This window comes from Nerophis ophidion, linkage group LG03, assembly GCF_033978795.1.
Source record: "Nerophis ophidion isolate RoL-2023_Sa linkage group LG03, RoL_Noph_v1.0, whole genome shotgun sequence".
Taxonomy (NCBI): Eukaryota; Metazoa; Chordata; class Actinopteri; order Syngnathiformes; family Syngnathidae; genus Nerophis; species Nerophis ophidion.
This window is the reverse complement of record NC_084613.1, coordinates 8909080-8925064: the sequence shown is the minus strand read 5'-3', so window position 1 is coordinate 8925064 and position 15985 is coordinate 8909080. Positions and strand designations below refer to the sequence as shown.

The window sequence follows — 15985 nt, the reverse complement described above, 5'->3', positions numbered from 1 at the left end:
AGTGTAATATTTGATGTGAAATAATTGGAGCCAGAGAAATGTCAATAATTCATAAAAACATTGATTTTGATTCATTATTATTTTTGAGCACATTTTTTAAAAATCCAAAAAGAGCTCCCACTCAAAAAAGTTTGACAAATATGTCATACATGTTTTTTTTTTGTTTGTTTGTTTTTTGTGCATTTTTCGTCAAATGAAAATTAGTTTTTTTATGGCATTGATTTAATTCATTTTAATTTTTTTGAGCACATTTTTTAAAAATCCAAAAAGAGCCCCACTCAATTTTTTTTTACAATTAAGTCATACATGGTATTTTATATGTATAAATATATTTTTTTGTTGTTGCATTTTTCGTTAAATAAAAGCTGTTTTTTTATGGTATAAAAAATGCTTGAAAAATATTTCAATGTGTGATATTTGATGTGAAGTAATTGGAGCCCGATAAATATCAATAATTCATGACAACATAGATTTTAGTTCATAATTATTTTTTGAGCACTTTTGAAAATAAAATCCAAAAAGAGCCCCACTCAAAAATGTTTTACAAGTAAGTCCTTCATGTTTTTTTTTCTTGTTTTTTTTTCCGTTAAATAAAACATAGTTTGTTTATGGCAAAACAATTCTCCCCAAAAAATTTAATATTTATATTATAATATTTGATGTGAAATAATTGGAGCCCGAGAAATGTCAGTTATTCCTTTTTTTTTTTTTTAGCAATTTTTTTTTTTTAAATGAAAAAGAGCACCATGCAATAAAGTTTTACCAATAAGTCATAAATGGTATTTTTATTTATTTATGGCTTTATTTATTTTTTTGCATTTGTCGTCAAATAAAACTTAGTTTTTTTATGGCAAAAAATACTTCAAAAATATTTCAAAGTGTAATATTTGATGTGAAATAATTGGAGCCCGAGATATGTCAATACTTTTATTATTTTTTTTTTTTTTTAGCAATTTAAAAATAAAAAATAAAAAGAGACCCATTCTTAAAAGTTTTACAAATAAGTCATACATGTTATTTTTTTATTTTCACTAATTGTTTTATTTTTTTTTTGCATTTGTGGTCAAATGAAACTTAGTTTTTTAATGTCAAAAAATACTTCAAAAATATTTCAAAGTGTAATATTTGATGTGAAATAATTGGAGCCTGAGATATGTCAATAATTCATGACAACATTATTTTTGGGCTAATTTTTTCAAAAGTCCAAAAAGAGCCCCACTCAATAAAGTTTTACAAATAAGTCATACATGGGTTTTTTAAAATTATTATTACTTTATTTTTTTTTGCATTTTTCGTCAAAGAAAACAGGTTTTTTTATGGTAAAAAAAAATTTGATAAATATTTCAAAGTGTAATATTTGATGTGAAGTAATTGGAGCCCGAGAAATGTCAATAATTCATGACATTGATTTTAATTCAATATTATTTTTGTAACAAATTTAAAAAAGAATTCAAAAACAGTCCCACTCAAAGATTTTTTTTTTTTTTTTACAAATAAGTAATACATGTTTTTTTGTTTGTTTTTTGCATTTTGTCAAATAAAACTAATTTTCTTTTATGGCAAATATACAACATATTCCCCCATAAAATATTTTAAAGTGGAATATTTGATGTGAAGTAATTGAAGCCTTAAATAGATGAATAATTCATAATAACATTTATTTTGATTGATTATTATTTTTTAAGAAATGACAGTTTGAAACAAAATCCCAATAAAATAGGGGATTGAAAATGGCCGCATTAATAGAAGTTTAAAAAAATAAGCTATATTCATTTATTTTTAATTTATTTATTTATTTTAAATAATTCAAAACAATATTGAACACAGTATATTTCTCTTTTGAACGATGACAGTTTCAAAGAAAAACACCAAAATTTAAAATAGCAAATAATAATAAAATAAAAGTTCTACAGTATTTTTTTACTTCCAGCTCTTACATATGAGATCAACTTCCGATTTATCCGTCAATTATCATTTTTGAGTATTTTTTTATGTTTGTTTTATACCTTTTTTGCCAAAGAAAACTTAGTTTTTACATATTTTTATGTTTTTAATTAAAAATATTAAATAATATTAAAATAATATGAAAGTTATACTTTTTTTTTTAACTTCCAACTCTTGTATATGAGATCAACTTCCGAATCAATCCGTCAATTATCATTTTTGAATATTTTGTTGTTTGTTTTATGCCCTTTTTGCCAAAGAAAATTTTATTTTTGACATATTTTTATGGTTTTAATTAAAAATAGTAAATAATGATAAAATAAAATTAAAGTTATACATAATTTTAAATATATTTTTTACTTGCAACTATTATATATGAGATCAACTTCTGATCTATCCGTCAATTATCATTTTTGAATATTTTTTTATGTTTGTTTAATGCCCTTTTTGCCAAGGAAAACTTTATTTTGACATGTTTTTATTTTTTCAATTTTTATAATAGTATTTTTAGAATGAGCCGCCGGCAGCAAAAGACATTGTAATAATAATAACGAATGACTACAAACATATAGAAGGACTTTGTTCCAAAAAGTGCTGTTTGTCCTTCTCTGCAGCGAGACAACGCGGTACGGGAATTGGACCTGATGACGGATGAGGCGAACTGCACCGCGTCTGCGCACGCCAAGCTCGCACGGAAGCGGAAGCAACTTCCTGTAAGTTTTTTTTATTGAAAATCAACTTTTTCCCAAAAATCTACTTGTACCTTGAAAATTATTTTTTGTCTTGAAAATCTAATTTTACCTTGGAAATCCATTTTTGTCATTAAAATCAATTTTTGTCATGAAAATCAACTTTTACCTTGAAAATATTTTTTCTCCTTGAAAATTATTTTTAGTCTTAAAAATCAAATTTTACCTTGAAAATCATTTTTAACTTGGAAATCAACTTTTACCTTGAAAATATTTTTTCTCCTTGAAAATAATTTTTAGTCTTGAAAATCAAATTTTATCTTGAAAATCATTTTTTCTTTGGAAATCTTTTTTTTTCTTGAGAATCAACTTTTACCTTGAAAATAATTTTTTGTCTTGAAAATCAACTTCTACCTTGAAAATATTTTTTTTCCTTGAAAATCAACATTTGCCTTGAAAATCAACTTTTACCTTGAAAATAAATGTTCGTCATGAAAATTAACTTTTACCTTGAAAATAAATGTTCATCATGAAAATTAACTTTTACCTTGAAAATCATTTTGGTCTTGAGAATCAACTTTTACCTTGAAAATCATTTTTTGTCTTGAAAATCAACTTTTTCCTTGAAAATGTTTTTTTCCCTTGAAAATCAACATTTTCCCTGAAAATCAACTTTTATATTGAAAATAAATTTTGGTCATAAAAGTAATTTTTTGTCATGAAAATGTACTTTTACCTTAAAAATCATTTTTTGTCTTAAAATCAAGTTTTACCTTGAAAATCATGTTTTGTCTTAAAAATCAACTTTTACCTTGAAAATCATGTTTTTCCTTGAAATTCAACAACTTTTACCTCGAAAATCAACTTTTACGTTGAAAATAATTTTTGTCCCTGAAAATAATTTTTAGTCTTGAAAATCAAATGTTACCTTGAAAATCATTTTTTCTTTGGAAATCATTTTTTTTTCTTGAGAATCAACTTTTACCTTGAAAATTATTTTTTGTCTTGAAAATCAACATTTTCCCTGAAAATCAACTTTTACCTTGAAAATAAATTTTTGTCATTAATGTAATTTTTTGTCATTAAAAACTACTTTTACATTGAAAATCATTTTTTTTTCTTGAAAATCAACTTTTACCTTGAAAATCATTTTTTTCCTTGAAATTCAACAACTTTTGCCTTGAAAATAATTTTTTTCCTTGAAATTCAACAACTTTTACCTTCAAAATCAACTTTAACGTTGAAAATAATTTTTGACCCTGAAAATAATTTTTAGTCTTGAAACTCAAATTTTACTTTGAAAAAATGTTTTTCCTTGGAAATAATTTTTTTCGGGAGAATCAACTTTTACTTTGAAAATAAAAATGTTGTCTTGAAAATCTAATTTTATCTTAAAAATATTTTTTTTTCCTTGAAAATTAACATTTTCCCTGAAAATCAACTTTTACCTTGAATATAAATTTTTGTCATTTAAGTAATTTTTTGTCATGAAAATCAACTTTTACCTTGAAAATCATTTTTGGTCATGAAAATCAACTTTTACCTTGAAAATTATTTTTTGTCATGAAAATCAACTTTTACCTTGAAAATCATTTTTTTCCCCTTGAAAATCAACAAATTTTACCTTGAACATCAACCTTTACCTTGAAAATATTTTTTGTCCCTGAAAATAATTTTTAGTCTTGAAAATCAAATTTTACCTTGAAAATATTTTTTTGCCTTGAAAATCAACTTTTACCTTGAAAATCATTTTTAGTCTTGAAAATCAAATATGACCTTGAGAATGTTTTTTTTCCTTGAAAATCAACTTTTACCTTGAAAATCATTGTTTTCCTTGGAAATCAACTTTTACCTTGAAAATAATTTTTGGTCTTTAAAATCAACTTTTACCTTAAATATTTTTTCTCCCTGACAATAATTTTAGTCTTGAAAATCAAATTTTACCTTGAGAAAATTTTTTTTCCTTTAAAAGCAACTTTTACCTTGAAAATATTTTTTTGTCTTGAAAATCAACTTTTACCTTAAATACATTTTCTCCCTGACAATCATTTTTAGTCTTAAAAATCAAATTTTACCTTGAAAATATTTGTTTTCCTTGAAAATCAACTTTTACCTTGAAAATAAATTTTTGTCATTAAAGTCATTTTTTTTCTTGAAAATCAACAAATTTTACCTTGAAAATCTACTTTTATCTTGAAAATAATTTTTGTCCCTGAAAACAATTTTTCGTCTTGAAAATCAAATTTTACCTTGAAAATAATTTTTTTCCCTTGGAAATCAACTTTTACCTTGAAAACAATTTTTCTCCTTGAAAATAAAATTTTACCTTGAAAATATTAGTTTTCCTTGAAAATCAACTTTTACCTTTAAAATACATTTTTGTCATTAAAATTATTTTTTGTCATGAAAATCAACATTACCTTGAAGATAATGTTTTGTCTTGAAAACCAACTTTTACCTTGAAAATATTTTTTCTCCTTGAAAATTTTAGTGTTGAAAATCAAATTTTTCTTTGAAAAAATTTTTTCCTTAGAAATCATTTTTTGTCTTGAAAGTCAACTTTTACCTTGAAAATCATTGTTTTCCATGGAAATCAACTTTTACCTTGAAAATAATTTTTTGTCTTTAAAATCAACTTTTACCTTGAAAATATATTTTTTTCCTTGAAAATCAACTTTTACCTTAAATATTTTTTCTCCCTTCAAATAATTTTTAGTCTTGAAAATCAAATTTTACTTTGAAAATATTTTTTTCCTTGAAAATATTTTTTTTCCCTTGAAAATTAACTTTTACCTTGAAAATCATTTTTTGCCTTGAAAATCAACTTTTAGCTATACCAGTGTTGCTAGCTTAGCACTATGTTAAAATGTAACATTAGCATGTAGCTCACATAGCTATGTTAATGTTGCTAACCTGGCATGACGTTAAAATGTAATGTTAGCATGTAGCATTTCTGTCTTCCAGCAAAGTGTTTCCGCAGACAAAAAGTGACAAGACATGTTCCACTTTCCGCCCCCGTTGACCCGCTAAATGTTTCTATTTTTAGACACCCTTTTTTTTTCTTCATTTAAAGACCCGATACGTAACAACGACAGTCTGTGTTGTGGCGGCTGTCATCGCACACACACACACACTGAAATGTGTGTGTGTTTTCAAGCAGCTAACATTCCTGACATGTTTGTGTGCTGTCGTAAAAACAAACAAAAAAAGGGCAACAATAGAAGCTCAAAAATCTTCTGCTTAGACTACACGACCAAGGTGTACGACTGCAAAAATAGCTAAAGAAATATAGCAAGCAAATATTAGCATGCGGGCAGTTAGCATGTGTCAAGTGCCCTGAGGTGAACGGCTGCAAAATTAGCTGAAACAGTTAACATGTTAATATTAGCATGCTAACAGTTAGCATGTGTCGAGTATCAAGTTATATGACTAAGGTAAAAGGCTGCAATTTTAGCTAAAAAAGTTAGCATGCAAATGCTATTATGCTAGCAGTTAGCATGTGTAAAGTGCCCTGAGGTGAACGGCTGCAAAATTACCTGAAACAGTTAACGTGTTAATATTAGCATGCTAACAGTTAGCATGTGTCGAGTATCAAGTTATATGACTAAGGTAAAAGGCTGCAATTTTAGTTAAAAAAGTTAACATGCAAATGCTATTATGCTAGCAGTTAGCATGTGTCTAGTGCCCTGAGGTGAACGGCTGCAAAATTAGCTGAAACAGTTAACATGTTAATATTAGCATGCTAACAGTTAGCATGTGTCGAGTATCAAGTTATATGACTAAGGTAAAAGGCTGCAATTTTAGCTAAAAAAGTTAGCATGCAAATGCTATTATGCTAGCAGTTAGCATGTGTAAAGTGCCCTGAGGTGAACGGCTGCAAAATTAGCCGAAACAGTTAACGTGTTAATATTAGCATGCTAACAGTTAGCATGTGTCGAGTATCAAGTTATGTGACTAAGGTAAAAGGCTGCAATTTTAGTTAAAAAAGTTAACATGCAAATGCTATTATGCTAGCAGTTAGCATGTGTCAAGTGCCCTGAGGTGAACGGCTGCAAAATTAGCTGAAACAGTTAACATGTTAATATTAGCATGCTAACAGTTAGCATGTGTCGAGTATCAAGTTATATGACTAAGGTAAAAGGCTGCAATTTTAGCAAAAAAAGTTAGCATGCAAATTCTAGTATACTAGCAGTTAGCATGTGTCAAGTGCCCTGAGGTGAACGGCTGCAAAATTAGCTGAAACAGTTAGCATGTTAATGTTGGCATGCTAACAGCTCGCATGTGTAAGGTTGCAAAATTAGCTGAAAGAGCTAGCATTTTAATGTTAGCATACTAACAGTTAGCATGTGTCAAGTATCAGGTTATATGACTAAGGTGTGCAGCTGCAAAATTAGCTGAAACAGCTAACATTTTAATGTTATCATGCTAACTGTTAGCATGTTTCAAGTATCAGGTTAAATGACTAAGGTGTGCGGCTGCAAAATTGGCCAAAAAATGTGCATGCAAATGTTAGCACGTGTCGAGTACCTTGAGGTGAACAGCTGTAAAATTAGCTAAAAAAATTAGCATGCAAATGTTAGCATGCTGACAGTTTGCATGTGTCAAGTACCTTGAGGTGAACGGCTGCAAAATTAGCTAAAACAGCTAGCATGCTAACAGTTATCTTTTGTCAAGTATCCAGTTACATGACTAAGGTAAACGGCTGCAAAATTAGCTAAAATAAATAAATAGAGCAAGCAAATGTTAGCATGCTAACAGTGAGCATTGGTCAAGTATCAAGTTATATCAGCAAAATTAGCTGAAACAGCTAGCATGCTAACAGTTATAATTTTGTCAAGTATCAAGTTAAATACTAAGGTAAACGGCTGCAAAATTAGCTAAAAAAAAATAAATATAGCAAGAAAATGTTAGCTTGCTAACAGTTAGCATGTGTCAAGTGCCCTAAGGTGAACGGCTGCAAAATTAGCTGAAACAGCTGGCATGTTAACAGTTATCATTTTGTCAAGCAGCAAGTTATAAGACCAAGGTAAAACGGCTGCAAATTTAGCAAAAAAAATTATAGTAAGCAAATGTTAGCATTCTAATAGTTAGCATGTGTCAAGTGCCCTGAGGTGAAGGGCTGAAAACTGAGCTAAAACAGCTAGCATGCTAACATTTATCATTTGTCAAGTATCAAGTTATATGACTAAGGTAAACGACTGCAAATGTAGCTACAAAAGTTGGCATTCAAATGTCATTATGCTAGCAGTTAGCATGTGTCAAGTTCCCTGAGGTGAACAGCTGCAAAATCAGCTCAAACAGGTAGCATTTTAATGTTAGCATGCTAACAGTTAGCATGTGTCAAATATCAATTTATATGACTAAGGTAAAAGGTTGCAAATTTAGCTAAAAAAGTTAGCATGCAAATGCTATTATGCTAGCAGTTAGCATGTGTCAAGTGCCCTGAGGTGAACGAGTGAAAAAATAACTGAAACAGTAAAATATGTTAATGTTAGCATGCTAACATTTAGTATATGTACGGCAGCAAAATTAGCTTAAACAGCTAGCATTTTAATGTTAGCATGTTCACAGTTAGCATGTGTCAAGTATCAGGTTATATGACTAAGGTGTGCGGCTTCAAATTTAACTAAAAAATGTGCATGCAAATGTAAGCCTGCTAACAGTTAGCACATGTCGAGTACATTGAGGTGAACGGCCGATAAAATTAGCTAAAAAACTGGTATGCAAATGTTAGCATGCTAACACTTAGCATGTGTCAAGTACCTTAAGGTGAACGGCTGCAAAATTTGCTGAAAAAGCTAGCATGCTAACAGTTATCATTTGTCAAGTATCAAGTTATGTTACTAAGGTGTACGACTGCAAAATGAGCTAAAAAAAGTTAGCATGCAAATGTATGCGAGCAGTTAGCATGTTTCAAGTACCAAGTAAAATGAGGTGAGTGGCAGCTGAACATGCTAGCGTGCTAACAGTTAACACATTTCAAATACCACGTTGTGTGACCCTGAAGATCCACATCCAGAGTGCTTACCCGTCCCGCCTCCACCCGCAGGTAGAAAGCTGCATTTCATTCAACAACGAGGGCGCCAGGCCGCCAGCGCCGTCGTCCTACAACGGCGACAGAGACGGGCCGGATTGGACGGAAGTGAAGAACGGGGTCCTCAGGGAGCCTTGGTCGTCTTCGTCACTCTCCTCCTCTTCCTCCTCCTGCCGAGCAGAGGACCAGACCCGGGCCCGGAGTCCTTCTCGGGAGGACAGACTCCGGCAGGACGACCGGGTGACGCCGCACAAGAAGCGAGGGAGACGGAAACTGGAGCGCCCGACTAAATGTAAGTACTTCTTAGTTTGACCCACACTTGTAACACCTGGCATGGCATCGTCTCGCTGAAATAAGCAGGGGCGTCCATGATAACGTTGCTTGGATGGCAACATAGGTTGCTCCAAAACCTGTATGTACCTTTCAGCATTAATGGTGCCTTCACAGATGTGTAAGTTACCCATGCCTCGGGCACTAATGCACCCCCATACCATCACACATGCTGGCTTTTGAACTTTGCGCCTGGAACAATCCGGATGGTTCTTTTCCTCTTTGTTCCGGAGGACACCACATCCACAGTTTCCAAATATAATTTGAAATTTGGACTGGTCAGACCACAGAACACTTTTCCACTTTGCATCAGTCCATCTTAGATGAGCTCGGGCCCCGGCGAACCCGGCGGCGTTTCTGGGTGTTGTTGATAAATAGTAGTGGTAGAGTTTTAACTTGCACTTACAGACGTAGCGACCGACTGTAGTTGCTGATAGTGGTTTTCAGAAGTGTTCCTGAGCCCATGTGGTGATATCCTATACGCACTGATGTCGCTTTTTGATGCTGTACCGCCTGAGGGATCCAGGTTAGAATAGTAGTCTTTAGTAGCATAGTAGTACTATAGTAGTAATTAGTAGAATAGTATGATTTAGTGGTAGTAAAATATTTATATTTGGTAGAATAGTTGTGTCTAGTAGTGTACTAGTACCATAGTAGTATTATAGTATATTTATCAGAATAGCAGTATAATAATACTATAGTAGTATTTAGTCAAATAGCAGTGTTTAGTAGTATGACAATACTATAGTAGTATTTAGTAGAAAAGCAGTATTTAGTAGTATAATAATACTATAGTAGTATTTAGTAGAATAATAGTATTTAGTAGTATAGTAATGCTATAGTAGTATTTAGTAGAATAGCAGTATTTAGTAGTATAATAATACTATAGAAGTATTTTGTAGAATAGCAGTATTTAGTAGTATAATAATACTATAGTATTTAGTAGAATAGCAGTGTTTAATAGTATAATAATACTATAGTAGTATTTAGTAGAAAAGCAGTATTTAATAGTATAATAATACTATAGTAGTATTTTGTAGAAGCGCAGTATTAGTATAATAATACTATAGTAGTATTTAGTAGAATAGCAGTATTTAGTAGTATAACAATAATATAGTAGTATTTAGTAGAAAAGCAGTATTTAGTAGTATAATAATACTATCGTTGTATTTAGTAGAATAGCAGTATTTAGTAGTATAATAATACAATAGTAACATTTAGTAGAATAGCAGTGTTTAATAGTATAATAATACTATAGTAGTATTTTGGAGAATAGCAGTATTTAGTAGTATAATAATACTATAGTAGTATTTAGTAGAATAGTAGTATTTAGTAGTATAATAATACTATAGTAGTATTTTGTAGAATAGCAGTATTTAGTAGTATAATAATACTATAGTAGTATTTGGTAGAATAGTAGTATTTAGTAGTATAATAATACTATAGTAGTAATTAGTAGAATAGCAGTATTTAGTAGTATAATAATACTATAGTAGTATTTGGTAGAATAGTAGTATTTAGTAGTATAATAATACTATAGTAGTATTTAGTAGAATAGCAGTGTTTAATAGTACAATAATACTATAGTAGTATTTAGTAGAATAGCAGTATTTAGTAGTATAATAATACTATAGTAGTATTTGGTAGAATAGTAGTATTTAGTAGTATAACAATAATATAGTAGTATTTAGTAGAAAAGCAGTATTTAATAGTATAATAATACTATAGTAGTATTTTGTAGAAGCGCAGTATTTATAGTATAATAATACTATAGTAGTATTTAGTAGAATAGCAGTATTTAGTAGTATAATAATACTATAGTATTATTTAGTAGAATAGTAGTATTTATTAGTATAATAATACTATAGTAGTATTAAGTAGAATAGCAGTATTTAGTAGTATAATAATACTATCGTAGTATTTAGTAGAATAGCAGTATTTAGTAGTATAATAATACAATAGTAACATTTAGTACAATAGCAGTGTTTAATAGTATAATAATACTATAGTAGTATTTTGGAGAATAGCAGTATTTAGTAGTATAATAATACTATAGTAGTATTTAGTAGAATAGTAGTATTTAGTAGTATAATAATACTATAGTAGTATTTTGTAGAATAGCAGTATTTAGTAGTATAATAATACTATAGTAGTATTTGGTAGAATAGTAGTATTTAGTAGTATAATAATACTATAGTAGTATTTAGTAGAATAGCAGTATTTAGTAGTATAATAATACTATAGTAGTATTTGGTAGAATAGTAGTATTTAGTAGTATAATAATACTATAGTAGTATTTAGTAGAATAGCAGTATTTAGTAGTATAATAATACTATAGTATTATTTAGTAGAATAGTAGTATTTATTAGTATAATAATACTATAGTAGTATTAAGTAGAATAGCAGTATTTAGTAGTATAATAATACTATCGTAGTATTTAGTAGAATAGCAGTATTTAGTAGTATAATAATACAATAGTAACATTTAGTACAATAGCAGTGTTTAATAGTATAATAATACTATAGTAGTATTTTGGAGAATAGCAGTATTTAGTAGTATAATAATACTATAGTAGTATTTAGTAGAATAGTAGTATTTAGTAGTATAATAATACTATAGTAGTATTTTGTAGAATAGCAGTATTTAGTAGTATAATAATACTATAGTAGTATTTGGTAGAATAGTAGTATTTAGTAGTATAATAATACTATAGTAGTATTTAGTAGAATAGCAGTATTTAGTAGTATAATAATACTATAGTAGTATTTGGTAGAATAGTAGTATTTAGTAGTATAATAATACTATAGTAGTATTTAGTAGAATAGCAGTATTTAGTAGTATAATAATACTATAGTAGTATTTGGTAGAATAGTAGTATTTAGTAGTATAATAATACTATAGTAGTATTTAGTAGAATAGCAGTGTTTAATAGTACAATAATACTATAGTAGTATTTAGTAGAATAGCAGTATTTAGTAGTATAATAATACTATAGTAGTATTTGGTAGAATAGTAGTATTTAGTAGTATAATAATACTATAGTATTTAGTAGAATAGCAGTATTTAGTAGTATAATAATACTATAGTAGTATTTAGTAGAATAGCAGTATTTAGTAGTATAATAATACTATAGTAGTATTTAGTAGAATAGTAGTATTTAGTAGTATAATAATACTATAGTAGTATTTTGTAGAATAGCAGTATTTAGTAGTATAATAATACTATGGTAGTATTTGGTAGAATAGTAGTATTTAGTAGTATAATAATACTATAGTAGTATTTAGTAGAATAGCAGTATTTAGTAGTATAATAATACTATAGTAGTATTTGGTAGAATAGTAGTATTTAGTAGTATAATAATACTATAGTAGTATTTAGTAGAATAGCAGTATTTAGTAGTATAATAATACTATAGTAGTATTTGGTAGAATAGTAGTATTTAGTAGTATAATAATACTATAGTAGTATTTAGTAGAATAGCAGTGTTTAATAGTACAATAATACTATAGTAGTATTTAGTAGAATAGCAGTATTTAGTAGTATAATAATACTATAGTAGTATTTGGTAGAATAGTAGTATTTAGTAGTATAATAATACTATAGTATTTAGTAGAATAGCAGTGTTTAATAGTATAATAATACTATAGTAGTATTTAGTAGTATAATAATACTATGTTGAAATACTAGCTGTCAGCATATTTATTAACTATTCAGCTATTGCAGAACAAACAACTTTTGACAAGTGTGTCCAGGTGTGTGAGTGGCAGGAAGAAAAGCTCCGCATGTACAAACCTCTTGCAGGTGACAAAGTTTGACTTTTTCCCAAACTAAAAGGAAGGTTTCCTCCCCAGATGTGGAGCACACGGACCAGCACCAGCACCAGCACCAGGACCAGGACCAGGACCAGGACCAGGACCAGGACCAGGACGGGAGTGAAGAGATGAAAATGGAGGTAAGTCGGCGTGAGGACTTCCTCTTTCCTGCTCGTCCTCTCCATGGGACGTTTGCCATCCGGATTGTAAAATATTCTCTATATACAGCAGCTGTTTTTAAGGTTCCACTACAAAAACACAAGTCAAAGATCCTCTATATATAGCAGCTGTTTTTAAGGTTCGACTACAAAAACACGGGTCAAAAATCCTCTGTATGACGAGAGCTGTTTTTAAGGTTCCATTAAAAAGAACACGAGTCAAAGATACTTTTTATGACAGGAACTGTTTTTAAGGTTCCGTTACAAAAACACAGGTCAAAGATCCTCGATGTGACAGGATCTGTCTTTTATGGTTTCATTACAAAAACATGAGTCAAAGATCCTCTATATGACAGGAACTGTTTTCAAAGTTCCATTAAAAAAAAAAAACATACAAGTCGAAGATCCTCTATACGACAGGAACAGTTTTTAAGATTCCATAATTTTTTTTTTTTTTTAAAGTTGAAGATCCTTTATATGACAGGAACAGTTTTTAAGATTCCATGAGAAAAAAAAAAAAAAAAGTCAAAGATCCTCTATATGACCGGAACTGTTTTTAAAGTTACATTTAAGCGACCCTGAAGGGGAAAAGCGGTATAAAATGGATGGATAAAAAAAAAAACACGAGTCAAAGATCCTCTACATGCAACACAATCCGTCTTTTATGGTTTCCTTACAAAAACATGAGTCAAAGATCCTCTATATGTCAGAAACTGTTTTCAAGGTTCCATTAAAAATAACACAAGTCGAAGATCCTCTATATGACAGGAACAGTTTTCAGGATTCTATAAAAAAAAAAAGTCAAAGATCCTCTAAATGACCGGAACTGTTTTAAAGGTTCGACTACACAAAACACAAGTCAAAGATCCTCTATATACAGGAGCTGTTTTTAAGGTTCCACTACAAAAACACGGGTCAAAGATCCTGTATATGACAAGAGCTGTTTTTAAGATTCCATTAAAAAGAACACGAGTCAAAGATCCTTTTTATGACAGGAACTGTTTTTAAGGTTCCGTTACAAAAACACAGATCAAAGATCCTCGATGTGAGAGGAGCTGTCTTTTATGGTTTCATTACAAAAACATGAGTCAAATATTCTCTATATGCCAGGAACTGTTTTTAAGATTCTATTTAAAAAAAAGAAAAAAAAAGTCAAAGATCCTCTATTTGACCGGAACTGTTTTTACGATTACGTTTAAGCGCCCCCGCGACCCCGAAGGGGATTAGGGGTAGAAAATGGATGGATGGATGATGGTTGGATTAAAAAAAACAAAAAACAAACACATGTCAAAGATCCTCTACATGACACGAGCTGTCTTTTATGGTTCTACTACAAAAACATGACGTCAATAACGGGCGTGATGTCATCAACCTGCATGACGTCATCAACGGACGTGACATCATCAATGGGCGTGATGTCATCAACGGTGGTGACATCAATAATGGGGGTGATGTTTTTAACGGGGATGGCGTCATCAACGGGCGTGACGTCAATGATGGGCATGACGTCATCAACAAGTGTGATGTCATCAACAGCTGTGACGTCATCAGCGGGCGTAACATCAATGGGTGTGACGTCAATAAAAGGCATGGCATCGTCAACGGGCGTGACGTCATCAATGTGGGTGACGTCATCAACGGGCGTGACATCATCAACACGGGTAATGTCATCAACGGGGATGACATCATCAATGAGTGTGACATCATGCCCGTTCATGACGTCTTCAACGGGCGTGACACCAATAGCGGGCGTGATGTCATCAATGGGTGTGACGTCAATAATGGGCATGACGTCATTAATGGGCCTGGCGTTATGAACGGGAGTTGATGTTAATAACGGGCATGATGACATGAACGGTGGTGATGTCATCAATGGGCATGACGTCACCAACGGGCGTGATGTCATCAATGAGTGTGACGTCAATAACGGGCATGACGTCTTCAACGGGCGTGACGTCATCAATGAGTGTGACGTCAATAACGGGCATGACGTCTTCAACGGGCGTGACGTCAACAACGGGCATGACATCATCAATGGGCGTGATATCATCAATGAGTGTGACGTCAATAATGTGCATGACGTCAACAACGGGCGTGATGTCATCAATGGGCATGACGTCACCAACGGGCGTGATGTCATCAATGAGTGTGACGTCAATAATGGGCATGACGTCAACAACGGGCGTGATGTCATCAATGGGCATGACGTCACCAACGGGCGTGATGTCATCAATGAGTGTGACGTCAATAACGGGCATGACGTCTTCAACGGGCGTGACGTCAACAACGGGCATGACATCATCAATGGGCGTGATATCATCAATGAGTGTGACGTCAATAATGGGCATGACGTCAACAACGGGCGTGATGTCATCAATGGGCATGACGTCACCAACGGGCGTGATGTCATCAATGAGTGTGACGTCAATAACGGGCATGACGTCTTCGACGGGCGTGACGTCATCAATGAGTGTGACGTCAATAACGGGCATGACGTCTTCAACGGGCGTGACGTCAACAACGGGCATGACATCATCAATGGGCGTGATATCATCAATGAGTGTGACGTCAATAATGGGCATGACGTCAACAACGGGCGTGATGTCATCAATGGGCATGATATCATCAATGAGTGTGACGTCAATAATGGGCATGACGTCAACAACGGGCGTGATGTCATCAATGGGCATGACGTCATCAACGGGCGTGACATCACCAATGACTGTGACGTCAATAACGGGTGTGACGTCAACAACAGGCGCGACGTCATGAACGGGGGTGACGTCATCAACGGGGTGATGTCATCAACGGGCGTGACGTCAATAATAGGCCTGGCGTTAAGAACGGGGGTTGACGTTAATAACGGGCATGACGTCTTCAACGGGCGTGACGTCAATAACGGGCGTGACGTTAGGAACGGGCATGATGTCATCCATGGGTGTGACGTCAATAACGGGCATGACGTTAGGAACGGGCATGATGTCATCCATGGGTGTGACGTCAATAACGGGCATGAC

At 31.8% G+C, this 15985-nt stretch overlaps 1 protein-coding gene across 1 annotated transcript in view; it reads left to right on the top strand.

The window, feature by feature from the left end:
- Positions 1-15985, top strand: part of LOC133549072 (DNA (cytosine-5)-methyltransferase 3A-like) — a 76739-nt gene that overhangs the window by 11303 nt on the left and 49451 nt on the right. The window contains exons 3-5 of the mRNA XM_061894172.1: positions 2559-2657; positions 8683-8959; positions 12850-12950. Of these exons, the coding sequence (XP_061750156.1) occupies positions 2559-2657; positions 8683-8959; positions 12850-12950 (477 nt within the window). The remainder of the gene's footprint in view (positions 1-2558; positions 2658-8682; positions 8960-12849; positions 12951-15985) is intronic.